Source organism: Zingiber officinale, chromosome 1A (genome assembly GCF_018446385.1).
Source record: "Zingiber officinale cultivar Zhangliang chromosome 1A, Zo_v1.1, whole genome shotgun sequence".
NCBI classification, from domain to species: Eukaryota; Viridiplantae; Streptophyta; class Magnoliopsida; order Zingiberales; family Zingiberaceae; genus Zingiber; species Zingiber officinale.
Genome location: NC_055987.1, coordinates 155,786,095 through 155,798,964, shown reverse-complemented (window position 1 = coordinate 155,798,964; position 12,870 = coordinate 155,786,095). Strand labels below are relative to the sequence as shown.

The following is a 12,870-nucleotide window of genomic DNA, read 5'->3' as shown; positions in this document are numbered from 1 at the left end:
GAACTTTGTTACAAAAAAAATCTTAATAAAATTCTATTACTCAGAATTTTTTTCATCATTTTGTTTTTTTTTTTTTTTTTTTTTTTTTTTTGATTCGTGACGTCCCTCGCATGACCTTCACTCAGATTCGAGTCATCTGTCAATAATTTACCGTAACGTTTGAACCAAAGTGAAGCTCACGATATATAGGGAATAGAAAGCCCATAAAGCAGCGACATCAACAATATAAAAGTTGAGATCAGACAGCAAGATTGTTCCTCGATCACTCCAAATCTCATACACGAATGCACACATAGCTAGCCTAGGTACAAAAAAGACTTGACACCCAATACCCTTCACAATTCACAAGCCAATGAATGTTGTTCTCGTCGGTAGAGGCTTAGAAGAGCTTGTGCGAAGAGGAGGCATCCAAAGGGTGGATGAGGTAGGTCAGCACTAGGGCCAGCAGCATTAGCGCGTAAGCAATTCCCTGGTCGATCGATGTCCCTGCACGACACAACAGTATGCCCATTCTATTAGCATTTGTTGAAATTCAGGTCGATCCATTCGCAGGATGGGGAAAAGAATGAATTTTGCAATGGAGTGAGAAATAAATGTAATTCCAGCTAGGTAGCTAGTGTTCTAACAAAAGATGGGAACTTTAGATGAGAACGTACTGAAAGAAAAACACAAGAAACTGAAGGGGAAAAAATGGCTTTGAGCTTAATCTAGATCAATGTCGAAAACACCAAGCTAAGATTGACACAGAAGCAAATCGAAAAAAAGTTAAGGATCAAATCACCATCGCTCGTAGGCGAGGGGGCAGGAGCCAGCTGGGCCCGAGCGACCGGAATGGCGAGCGCCACGGCTAGAATCAAGCAGGCCGCCAGGAGGAGAGGAACTCTGGAGATCGGTGCCATCTAGAAAAAATGGATCGAGAGCGAACCGTACGTCGGAACGGAACCAAACCTTACCTTTGGATCTCTCTCGCTCCTCTCCTCCTCCCTTGTGCTAGCTCCTCTCGGATGAGAAGGCGGAGGAGGCTGGCAATGCGGCTCAAGGTGACTCAAAGCGCGGGTTTTTATAGCGATATCAGAATCAAAATCGCCGGAAGGGAGGGCGTCGTGTGAGGAACGCACGCTCCACCGTCGCTGGGCTTCTGCCTCTCCGTACTTGCTGGCGATCGAGACGCTCCCAACGGCTCGTGGATTGAAAATATGAACCGCTTCGCACTTCACAGATGGAACCGGCCATTAAATAGGCAAAATTACAATAACGATCACAAGTAAATATATTTAAATTTTTTTAATATTGGTTGTAGCAATAGAGATGATTTGTTTGTGAATAATATCTATTGACAAAACTTATGAATAAATAAAAATGATCAAATTGAATAACTAATTTTATAATATTAAATTTACTAGTTTAAAAATATATAAAAATAAACAATCTCAGATTAAAAACTTGATTAGTTTAGTTCAATTTCATGGATATGTACGAATAAATCATATTGAACATGATAATTCTTAGGATTTGAGAAAGTCTATCTTAATTATTTAGATTAGGGATTGATTGAATCAACTAACTTAGATTTTAAATAAAAACATTAAGCTTCTGTTTTTAGACCGCCTCGATCGCGCAATCCGGCCGCACCCTCACCGCGCCGTCTCACCGCCTCACCGAAATGCCACACCGCACACCTTCTTTCCTTCTCTCCACAAATGCGAGCCGCTGCCAGCCTCCCTCACTGCCGGCCGCGAGTAGCCCTCCCCGCGGCAGCAGCCACTGCCGCGCACGCGACACCCGCTGCCATGTTCCTCAGCCTGTGATCGCCGCCGCCGGCGCTTAGCTACCGTTCGACGCCTGTCCTCCTCACCATCACGGTTTGCCTGAGAACGCTCGGTTACTTCGGGAGATAAGGCAGCAGACGCTGCTTTTAATTTCTTTCCCCACAGAGGAGATCGACTCCGTCGTCACTTCCAGAGCCATCGCTGCTGCCTCCAGCAGCCGCCGCATTTCCTGTCATGAGCCGCCTCAACCGCCACCTCCACGTCCCGCATACCGCCATCCGCAGGCTGCGCTGTCGGAGAAGAAAGAAGAGGAGAAGAACGAGGGTAACGGATTAATTAACTGTAAGTATTCGTTTATTAGATTTGTTATTAATAGATTGATTAATTAGGTTAATAATTAGTTGATTAATTAAGTAGATGATTAATTAATAATTAATCTGATAATGATTAATTAAGGTTAATAGGTTAATTGGTGATATTGTTTGGTGTAATTCAAGATTGTAGGACTAATAAATTAGATAAAAAATTAGATATTGATGTAACACTAATAAAGATTATTGTTTTGAAAATTACTTTTAGAGAAAAAAATAAATTAGAATATCACACGTGCCAGTGAAATTAATATGCAAGACTAATGTGAACTAGTATGAAAGTGCAGCTAAAATTAGAAATTGATCAGGTAATTAGTCACCCATAAATCATAATTACGGGAATAATACACTGTTTTGGGTTCAATCCTACCGCAATTCAACCACAGTTAGTTATGATCTCTCTCTAGATTTATCATTTTTTAGGTTATAATTTGAGTTGGAGTGGACGACTAAAGTTGTCAGGAAGCTGCTGGCGGTGGATAAGTTGGCAGGCAGCCTGACGGTGAGCAAGGATCGGGTGACCTTCGAGTAGCTTCCGACAGCCCGCTCTAACATAAACTATAACCTGGAAGACGATGAACCCAAGGAGAGATTGTAACTAATCGCGATCGGATCACGACCACGGCAGGATCGCACCCACGGCAAGATCGCGACCACGACCGGATCGGATCGCAACCATGGCCGGATCGTGACCACGACCGGATCGATGATCTGACTATAATTATAAATGGTCCATCATTTGATCCTTTTTTTTTACCAAAGGATCTACCTCCTTCGTATTATAGTTTTAAGGTTTTAGGGTGGTATTAGGGTCTATGTTTTTTTTAATATCAATTATCATTTTTTTAAATCATAAAATTTAAAACCATAAACCTTAAATCCTAACATGTTAAAAAAAAAAATGGCAATTGATATTAAATCTTAGATCATAAACGGTAGACCCTAGATCCTAAAAATATAACCCAAAGCCGTTGAAGTGAGGGCAAAGGGGCAGCCCATCGAACTAACCCTGTTTTCGGAACTAGATTATATTTATCTTGTGTAACGAGTGGTTGAGGAATTATCGAAAAAATTAGATCGAAGAACAAAAAAAATTATTTAAATAAATTGAAGTTAACTGTTTTTTACGAAAAAATCGGAGATATGTTTGCTCTATATAATACCGGAAGATTGTAGTTGCACCACTAGTTCATCAACATTGTGAGTACTTTTTAATCAGTTCTCCGCCTTCATCACCGATGGCCGCCGACGCTGCCCCTGTGGAGGACATTCTGGTGGATCTTCCGTTGCATTCAATCGTCTCACGGGGACATCGTATGACGATAGGGGCACAGATCCAGCAAAGTCGCATGATTCCGACGCCGATAGAACCGCCCCGATTATCCATCTACTTTTCTCTGCGGACGATTCCTCCTCGGGTGACCCCGGTCGAGCAAGCCGGATTCGTCTTTCACAGATCATTCAACGTCCTCATGAACAAGCAGGCATGGGAAAGGGAAGCACGGGAGATTTTGACGCATGTGGTGGCCGATCAAGTGGAGCCTGACAACCTAGACATTTTCACACGAGCATTCTGCTGGTACACCTCCTTCGCCATCTTACACATGATGGATCTTGCTTTGATGGAGTCATCTTCCGTCATTATAGTTCACACAAATTCTTCGGTCCTCATTGGCCTCATGAACATCAATGACGACGATGACGATGGTGACTATGATGACGATGACGACTGTGATGAGGAGGACGACGACTGTGAGGATGACTACGAAGACGACGACGACGATGACGACTATGATGAGGAGGACGACGACTATGAGGATGACTACGAAGACGACGACGACGATGACACCTACTCTGGCGGAGTGCTCAGGCCAGCATCTGCGGCAGCAGTGGAGGGGTTGAAGATGGTCACCGCTGAGGAATCCGACTGTTGTTTCATATGTCTGGAGGGTTTCGGGATATCAGCTCAAGTGTTGGCGATGCCTTGCAGTCATCTCTTCCACGCGGCGTGTCTGAAGAAATGGCTGGAGATGAGCTGTTCATGCCCTCTCTGCCGCTTCTCACTTCCTGAAGAACAGTAATAACTCGACAGTTCAACGATCGGCGACTCCTCATTGTTCATATCTCAATATTCATTCATCCAAATGCTTCCTGATCTGCTTTAGACTACTAGTTAGATATATGCTCTGTTTAATTAATTAGTGTTTCATTTCCTCCAATTATATATGATTAAGGGCATATTGATGTCAGGCATTGTGTAAATATTTTTGACTCCGTGATTAATCACTAATCAGTAATTTTTTTGCAAAATGTTTCTGTTGGATTTTACTCAATATTGTCATGCCAAATTACATTAATTTCCTGTCGCTAAGTTGTTGGTTTCTTTACTCTTTTGGATCTTCTTTATTTCAACTCTAGTAATTGTTGAATTAAGGTGGATAATCAAATAGTTTACAAGTAATAGATCCGATTGTTTCATCTATATATGAGGAATCGAGTAATTTGAAATAATGGTGTCCCATGAGTCATAAATAAAATTTATATTTATATAATTAATAATGTAGCTTCAAGTATTAAAGAATTATACTATTTAATTAATTTCTTGAATGTGTGTTGCATAGACAGATATACATAGTTTTATCCTATAAAATATACATAAAGTGTTTAAAAATAAGAGTTCAATCAATAATTACAAACGCACATTTATTTTTTATTTGCTTATGAATTGTAACCAATGTGGCTATCGATTACATGTTGCCAATATCTAGTGTTTTAAAACATGTTTTCTTATTTAACTAGCTTCTTAATAGAAAATGGAGTTAATCAACAAATTTAAATTGATGGATCTATCTCAATTAGCTCAATTACCTAATTTGATTACTAATATCATTTAGTATCTAGTTTTGATTTTTTTTATATATTTTTTAATTTATTGACCAACTAATGACTAGTATTTGAATAAATATCTATAATCTTACTATTTAATTAAGAATCTGAACTATTTAATAATTATCTCTCAATTGATTTTGTGAATCTTAAAATTAAGTTATGTTAATATTCTTTTTTCTTTTCATATATAAAATAATTTTAAGATTTATTAGTAATTTCAATTTTTTCAAATCACCGATGCATAATCTAATTTCTACTATTTGCATCACTTATTCTCGCCGCTTCAATCCTCATTGGTTCTTCATTGTTCTCTCCTCCCATCTCTATCTCTTCAATTTTTGTTACTGTTTTCTCCTTCTTATCCTTTTTGTATTACAACGTATTAATTCATCTGTTTTAACTCTTCTGCATATCGATATAGACACATCAATCCATCTGTATCTCATCGATTCTTTGGAAAAAATCACATCCGTATCTATCCATCTCTGTATCTTATCCGTTATCTCCTTGGTTCTTCGGGTGACATAAGACATTCTCACTATATAACTTGAAGTATGATTAATAACATAATTTCTACTTTATTTTTGGATTAAGATTTTTATAGAATAAATCACACTAGCATTGAATAATGTTGTTTAATTATTTGATAATAAATATTTATTTATATAATTTATATGTATTCATACATTACGTGTGCGTGATGGCTAATATATATTAATTATCTCGCCTTAATTTAATCCATGATATTATTTTAATTTTATTTTTAGATAAATTAGAACAAATTCCATCTTGATTTGACCCAATTAGGAATGACTTAATGTAGTCCGAATGTCTGATATATTGAAGAACAAAAAATTAAAACAATTAAGAAATGTGTTGGTGCGAGAAGCATCCGACGATCGAATCTAACTTTTGATAATGACAAAAGGTTCAAAGTTAAGGTTATTTGTTATCTAACGTGTTTGAATGAGTTTGCAGAAAAGTCCTAAGTGTACTTAGGCAAAAGTCCTAGCTGTGGTTAGACAGATGGAAAACCCTAAGGGGTGGTAACCCTAGGTCCTAGGGGGTGATAACCCTAGGTGGAAAGTCTTGGCGGGTCAAGGGCTTTGGGTAAAAGTCCTAGAGTCGGAGACTTTAGGTGGAAAGTCCTGGTGTTACGAACCCGGTGGAAGACTGGGCGGGTCGTGGAGCGGGCGTCTAGCAGAAAGTCCTGGAACCTCGAGCGCTGAGCAAAAGTCCAGTCGGTCTGGAGGACCGGTCTGGCAACTGGTAAACTCTCCTGAGTGAAGTAGGTGAGGACGTGTTCCCCGGTAAGGGAACAATAGCCGTCGGTTCGATCTAGAGTTTCTAGATAGGAAATTTGAAATCAGAACATGATAGTCTGAAGACTGTCAAATATTTTATTTATCATGTATATATTGTACTAACTTTATTTTGCAGGGTATAGTTAGTTTTCTGGACTAACATATTTTGCAGGAAGCGAATCAGACATAATTGCCTCGAATGAACAGTACTCGAGGCGCTCTCCATGGAGCTTGGGGGTGCCTCGGGCACCCTCGTCGACAGCTCCATAGCAAAGGTGCGAGGCCGCCTCCATGGAGCTTGGAGGCGTCCTGGACGCAGGTGGAGGGCGCCCTCAATGCGGTTGGAGTCGCCCCAGGCGGATAAGTGGCGACCAATTCGGAGCTCATCCACGCTGCAGTTTCGGCGGGATTGAGGGTGCCCTCCATGGTGTTGGAGGCGCCCTCCAAGGGCTACTTAAGCCCAGTTCGAGTAGCAGCAAGGGAACAAGGAGAACTTGCAACCATTCTTCCGTGTACTGTTCAAAGGACGATCCGATAAAGTTGTAATAAGACACTGACGACCCGAAGCTTTAAAATTCTGTGTTTTTCATTGTCAGTATAATTTCATTACTACTTTACTTATATTTCAAATTGTAAATTTTTGAGCTTATAATGATTGTCCAAAGTAAATGCTCAACGAGCGTGTGCCTTGGAGTAGGAGTCGCCATAGGCTCCGAACCAAGTAAAACCAACGTGTCATTTCTTTTATTACTTTTATTCCGTTGCGTATTACTCGATTGCTTTAAATGAACGAAATAGCCACGAGCACTATTCACCCCCCTCTAGCGCTTTCAATCTTACAATTGGTATCAAAGTGGGGTCGCTTTGAATTGGTGAAACCATCATTCAAGCATTTTTTTTCATGGTAATTTTCAATTTTTTCGAAGTCTATCGGAATCGATAAAATTGCCACCTTCCGATCTATTTTTATCGCAATCAATTTTTTTCTCGAAGTTTGTGCAACACCACTCGAGTTCGCATTTTAATTCCTTGAATCCCGCATTACTAAATCCAAGACTAAGTCTTGGAAAAAAATTTCTTGTCTTTTTGTGTGCGAGGTTTTCTCTAAAATGACCCATCAAGAAGGCTATAGCACAGCCTGACCGTCACTCTTCTCCGGCGAAGATTTCAGTTACTGGAAGGGCTGAATGGAGTCTTACCTTCAAATCCAGTTTGAGATGTGGATGATCATCAAAACCTGCATCACACTCCCACTTGACGGCACAAGAAAACCAGTTTCATGCGAGAACTGGGACACAAATATAATAAAGAAGGTCGAAGTCAACGTCAAAGTAATATGCACTCTTCAATGTGGACTGACAAAGGAGGAGCTGAACTGAGTCGGCCCATTCTCAAGTGCGAAAGAGTTGTGGGAAAAATTGATCGAGCTGCACGAGGACACTTTCAACACGAAGGTAAGCAAGCGTGATTTACTTTTAATAAACTGTATAACATCAAAATGCAAGAAGGTGAGACGGCTAGCCAACTTCATGCACGCATTCAAGATCTTTTCAACGACCTCCACAAAATCGGACAGAAGGTGGAGAATCGGGATGTAATAAGGTACGCACTCAACGCTTTTTCAAGAAATGTGTTGTGGGCATCAATGGTAAACGCCTACAAGGTATCTAAGGATTTATCTTTAATTAAACTAGATGAGTTGTTTTCCGAATTTGAATTGCATGAACAGACTAATGCACGTCTGACCGATAAAGGTATTACGTTGATTGCAGGTACAAGCAAGGCAAAGGATGATAGAAAGAAGCATCATATTGAATCCGAGTCTGAAGAAGAACCAGACTCAGACGATGACGAAATAGCAGCCGAACTCGTTAACCTAGTGTGCATACTCTACAAAAAGAAGAAGGGATTCACAAAAAAGGACATCAAAAAGGTGATTCAATCCAAAAAAGTACAAACAAGTTCAAATGTGAAGTTCGAAGTAACTTGCTATGACTGCAATCAAAAGGGACACATCAAAGTCAACTGTCAAAACTAGAAGGAAGCAAAGAAGCAGAAGAAGAAGAAGAAAACACTGCAAGCAACTTGGGATGAGTCATCATCATAAGATTGCGACCAAGAGCTCGGGCAGACGAGCTTCCTTGTGTTGACAGCCTGGGAACAAATCGACAAATCGGAGACCGAGAGTGAATCGAAAACATAGTCCGAGAGAAGCCACGGATCTGTATCTATTTCCAAACGGTCTAAACCCACTGTAAGTATTTCTCAAGTAAATAAACTTTATAATTTAGTCAATTACCTTATGCGTAAATTAGCTAAATCCAATGTTTGGGTCAAATCACTTCAAAAGGAGGTAACAACCCTTAAAGAAGTGACTAACCCTAGCTCCTTGACTGACCTGCTTCAGACTGGAACCTCAACTCAAGTCCAAAAGCTTGAGGAAGAGAATTCTAGCCTAAAAAATCAAGTTAAGGAACTAAAGAATACGTTGCAACAGTTCACCTTGGGTTCTAAGAATCTTGATCTGATTCTTAGAAAACAACGAGTCATTTACAATCGATCCAGATTTGGATTTAAGGCTAAACAAAAATATAAATCTTATTTATCCCTTGTTAATAGAACTAAATTAGTCCAAGCATGGGTCCCCAAGTCAGACTTGGTCAATCAAGTTGGACTTGGACATTATTGGGTCCCTAAGGATCAAATTCATTACCTTGATAGATCCTATCAAGGCTATGATCTAGGGGGAGCCAATAGAAAGACTATTTTTTATTAATAAATAGAATTGTTTGATGCTTGTTTTTTCTTACCTTTATTATACATACTTAGATTAGGTTAGATAAGGACCTAAGCGTGATTTACACTTGATTAGTTAGACCTAGGGGTTTTCAAAGAAAAATTAAATATCCAAATTGGAAAACCCGAGTCTAACTCAAATGTAAATTAATCCTTAGATGATAACCTAAATCAAAGATTAAATTAACCATCTCACAAAAACCTATAAGGTTTCCTGATTGATAATTTAGAAAAGGGTGAGATAGACTTAGGTAAAATTTAGATCAATTAACCTAATCAATTTAATTAATCTAATTTAATTTAATCAATTAATTTAATCTAATTTAATTTAATCAAATAATTTAATCTAATTTAACCTAATCAATTAATTTAATCTAATTTAATTTAATCAATTAATCTAATCTAATTTAATTTAATCAATAAATTTAATCTAATCTAATTTAATCTAATTAATAAAACTTATTAAATTAATCTAACTTAATTAACCTAATCAATTAATAAATTTAATTAATCTAATTAATAAAACTGATTAAATTAATCTCAATTAATTAACCTAATCTAAATTGACCCAACCAATTCATAGCTTAAACCTAAATCTGATTAAGTAAATTAAATACAAAACCATCTCAGAATCACCCATAGGAATAGCATGTTTGATAATCTAGAATGAGTGAGATGGAATATTAAAGGGTTAATTTTAATCAAACTATCTTTCGATCCGTCAGATTGAACCAAATCAAATACTTTATGTGTAGGAGCATAAAGATTTAGATCAATGGATGTTAGATAGTGGATGCTTCAGACACATGACTAGAGACAGATTGAAATTTACTAAGCTAAAATTCAAGAACCTAGGGTCAGTTGCATTAGGCAACGATAGAACACTTAAGGTAATTGAAACAGGTAATATCCAACTAAGTTCCGATTTCTATATTCGAAAATTTTTATTGGTTGATCAACTGAATTTTAACTTACTTAGTATTAGTGTATTATGTGACTCAGGGTACTCAGTCACATTTTTAAAAAATGATTGCTTAATTAAAAATGTTGAAAACCCTGAAATTACACTTAAGGGAATTAGGAAAAAAACATCTATATAATTGACCTACCAATCTCCTCACTAAAGTGTCTATTGACACAACAAGAGGAAATTAAGTTGTGACACAGAAGACTGGGGCACACTCATACCAGACTCATTTCGAAAATAAGTCAAAATGACTTAGTTAGAGGTTTACCCAAATTAAAATTTATAGAAAATATAATTTGTAAAGTTTGCCAATAGGGTAAACAAACCAAATCAACCCACAAATTAACCAACTTAAATAGAACTAACTCAATACTTGAGGTTCTACACTTAGACCTATTTGATTCACATGGAGCCAAGTCACTAATTAAGTAAGAACCAGTATTGCTTAATTATAATTGATGATTACTCAAGATTTACCTAGGTAAAATTTCTAAAAACTAAAGCTGAAACTTACGAAATCTTTAAAACCTTTTGCAACTTAGTAGAAAATGAAAAAGATACTAAAATTAAAAGGATTAGAAGTGATCATGGAAGAGAGTTTGAAAACCATAAATTTACTGAATTTTGTGAAATTAATGGATACAAACACGAGTACTCATGCCCTAGAACTCCCCAATAAAATGGTCTAGTAGAACGCAAAATAGAACCCTACAAGAAACCGCTAGAACCATGTTAAATGAATATAACTTAAATAGTCAATTCTGGGAAGAGGCAATTAATACAGTCTTCTATATTCAAAATAGAATTTTAATTAATAAATTTTATAATAAAACTCCTTATGTAATATATTATAATAAAATACCTAACCTAAATTATCTAAAAGTGTTTGGATGTAAAGTCCACATTCTAAACACTAAAGACTACCTTGGAAAATTCACATCAAAATCAACCCCTGGGATCTTTTTAGGGTATTCCACAACCAGTAGGGCCTATAGAGTGTATAACAAAGAAACCCTAAAAGTTAAAGAAACCACTAATGTAATTTTTGATGAAGATAATAACTCAATAAATGAAAATATTAATCAAAATATAGAAAATATTAATTCAAGAAACATACAAAATAATGAAGATGTTCAAATTAAACCTAGTGAATCACAAGAACCAATTATTGACCCTAATATAAGACCATCAAGAATAAATACCAATCACCCATCTAATCAAATTTTGGGTGACCCAACCCTAGGAGTTTGAATTAGATCATCTTATAGAAACCTAAGTCAGGTAGCCCTTATCTCTAAAATTGAATCCAAAACTATAGAAGAAGTCATACCAGACCCAGACTGGATATTAGCAATGCAAGAAGAGTTAGCCCAATTTGAAAGAAACAAGGTCTGGAAACTAGTACCTAAACCCATAAACAAAATCATAGTTGACACTAAATGGATATTTAGAAATAAATTAGACAATAAGGGCGAAATAGTAAGAAACAAGGCTAGATTGATAGCAAAAGAGTTCAGCCAAGTAGAAGGGTTAGACTATGATGAGACCTGCTCTCGTAGCTAGACTTGAATCCATAAGGATGTTGTTGGCCTATGCAACACATAAAGGATTCAAGTTATACTAAATGGATGTAAAATTCGCATTTTTGAATGATTTCATCAAAGAAGAAGTGTATGTAAGTCAACCCCTAGATTTGAGGACTTAGACCACCCAAACCATGTCTTTAGGTTAAAGAAAGCTCTGTATAGACTAAAACAAGCACCTAGGGCTTGGTGTGAACGCTTATCAACTTATCTAATATCTAAGGGGTTTAAACAAGGTCAAATAGATCAAACCCTATTTGTAAAAACCCTAGAAAAAGATATATTTTTAATCCAAATTTACGTAGATGATATAATTTTTGGTTCAACTAATACTAAATTTGATGTTGCCGGCCTCCAAGGAAGAAAACAAAAGGAGAAGAGAGAAGGACAAGGGCCGACCACCAAGGATTGGAAGAGAGGAATAGAAGATGTGTTATCTCATGAGGCACCCCTCCATCTCTTTTATAATCATTGGTCTTGGCAAAAAAGGAAAGTTTTAAACATAATTAAAACTTCCTTATATTCCTTGCCAATGACTAAAAAGAAAAGTTTTAAAATAAAAAAGTAAAACTTCCTTTAATGCTTGTCATGGCCGACCACCTACTTGTGCTCCAAAAAAGGAAAATTTTAAACACAAAATTAAAACTTCCTTATTTGTTTCCAGTAAGAAATTTTAATAGAAAAAAATTTTCTTTTAAATCCCTTGTTGGTTATTAAAGGAAAATTTTATAAATTAAAATATCTCTTTTAAAACATGTGGATGGTTACAAAAAGGAAAGTTTTATCAAAAATTAAAATCTTTCTTTTAACTACAAATAAGGAAAGATATCAAACCTTTCTCTTAATCCTTTGTAGAAAACTATAAAAGGAAAGCTTTTAAAATTTAAAACTCTCTTTTAAAACTATGGCTTCCATAAAAGAAAAGATTTTAAAAATTAAAATATCCTTTTATTTTAATATGGCCGGCCACCTAGCTTGGGCTCCAAACTTGGTCGGCCGCAACTTGGCTCAATCCTTTGGCTTAGCCGACCCTAGCTTGGGCTCCAAGCTTGGCTTGGCCGACCACCATAAGATGGGTAAGAAGCTTGACTTTAAGTGAATATAAGGCTTTATAAATAAGAGGCTACAATAGGGACCGAGAGGAGGAATTGGTTTTGGTCTCCCGATGAGCTTGAGCTTCCCGTGTTCGCC

General features: G+C 37.0%; 1 protein-coding gene across 1 annotated transcript; it reads right to left on the bottom strand.

The window, feature by feature from the left end:
- Positions 1 to 262: 262 nt before the first annotated feature.
- LOC122011566 (arabinogalactan protein 20-like) lies at positions 263 to 1,202 on the bottom strand. Its single transcript, XM_042567953.1, has 2 exons — positions 782 to 1,202; positions 263 to 486 (listed from the first exon to the last, which is right to left on the bottom strand). The coding sequence occupies exons 1-2, from the start codon at positions 897 to 899 to the stop codon at positions 380 to 382; spliced, it is 225 nt and encodes a 74-aa protein (XP_042423887.1). The 5' UTR covers positions 900 to 1,202; the 3' UTR covers positions 263 to 379.
- Positions 1,203 to 12,870: the final 11,668 nt, after the last annotated feature.

Coding starts and splice junctions, on each gene's coding strand:
- LOC122011566 (XM_042567953.1), bottom strand. CDS start 899: ATGGCACCGATCTCCAGAGTTCCTCTCCTCCTGGCGGCCTGCTTGATT. Junction 487..781: donor CCCCTCGCCTACGAGCGATG/GTGATTTGATCC, acceptor TGTGTCGTGCAG/GGACATCGATCGACCAGGGA.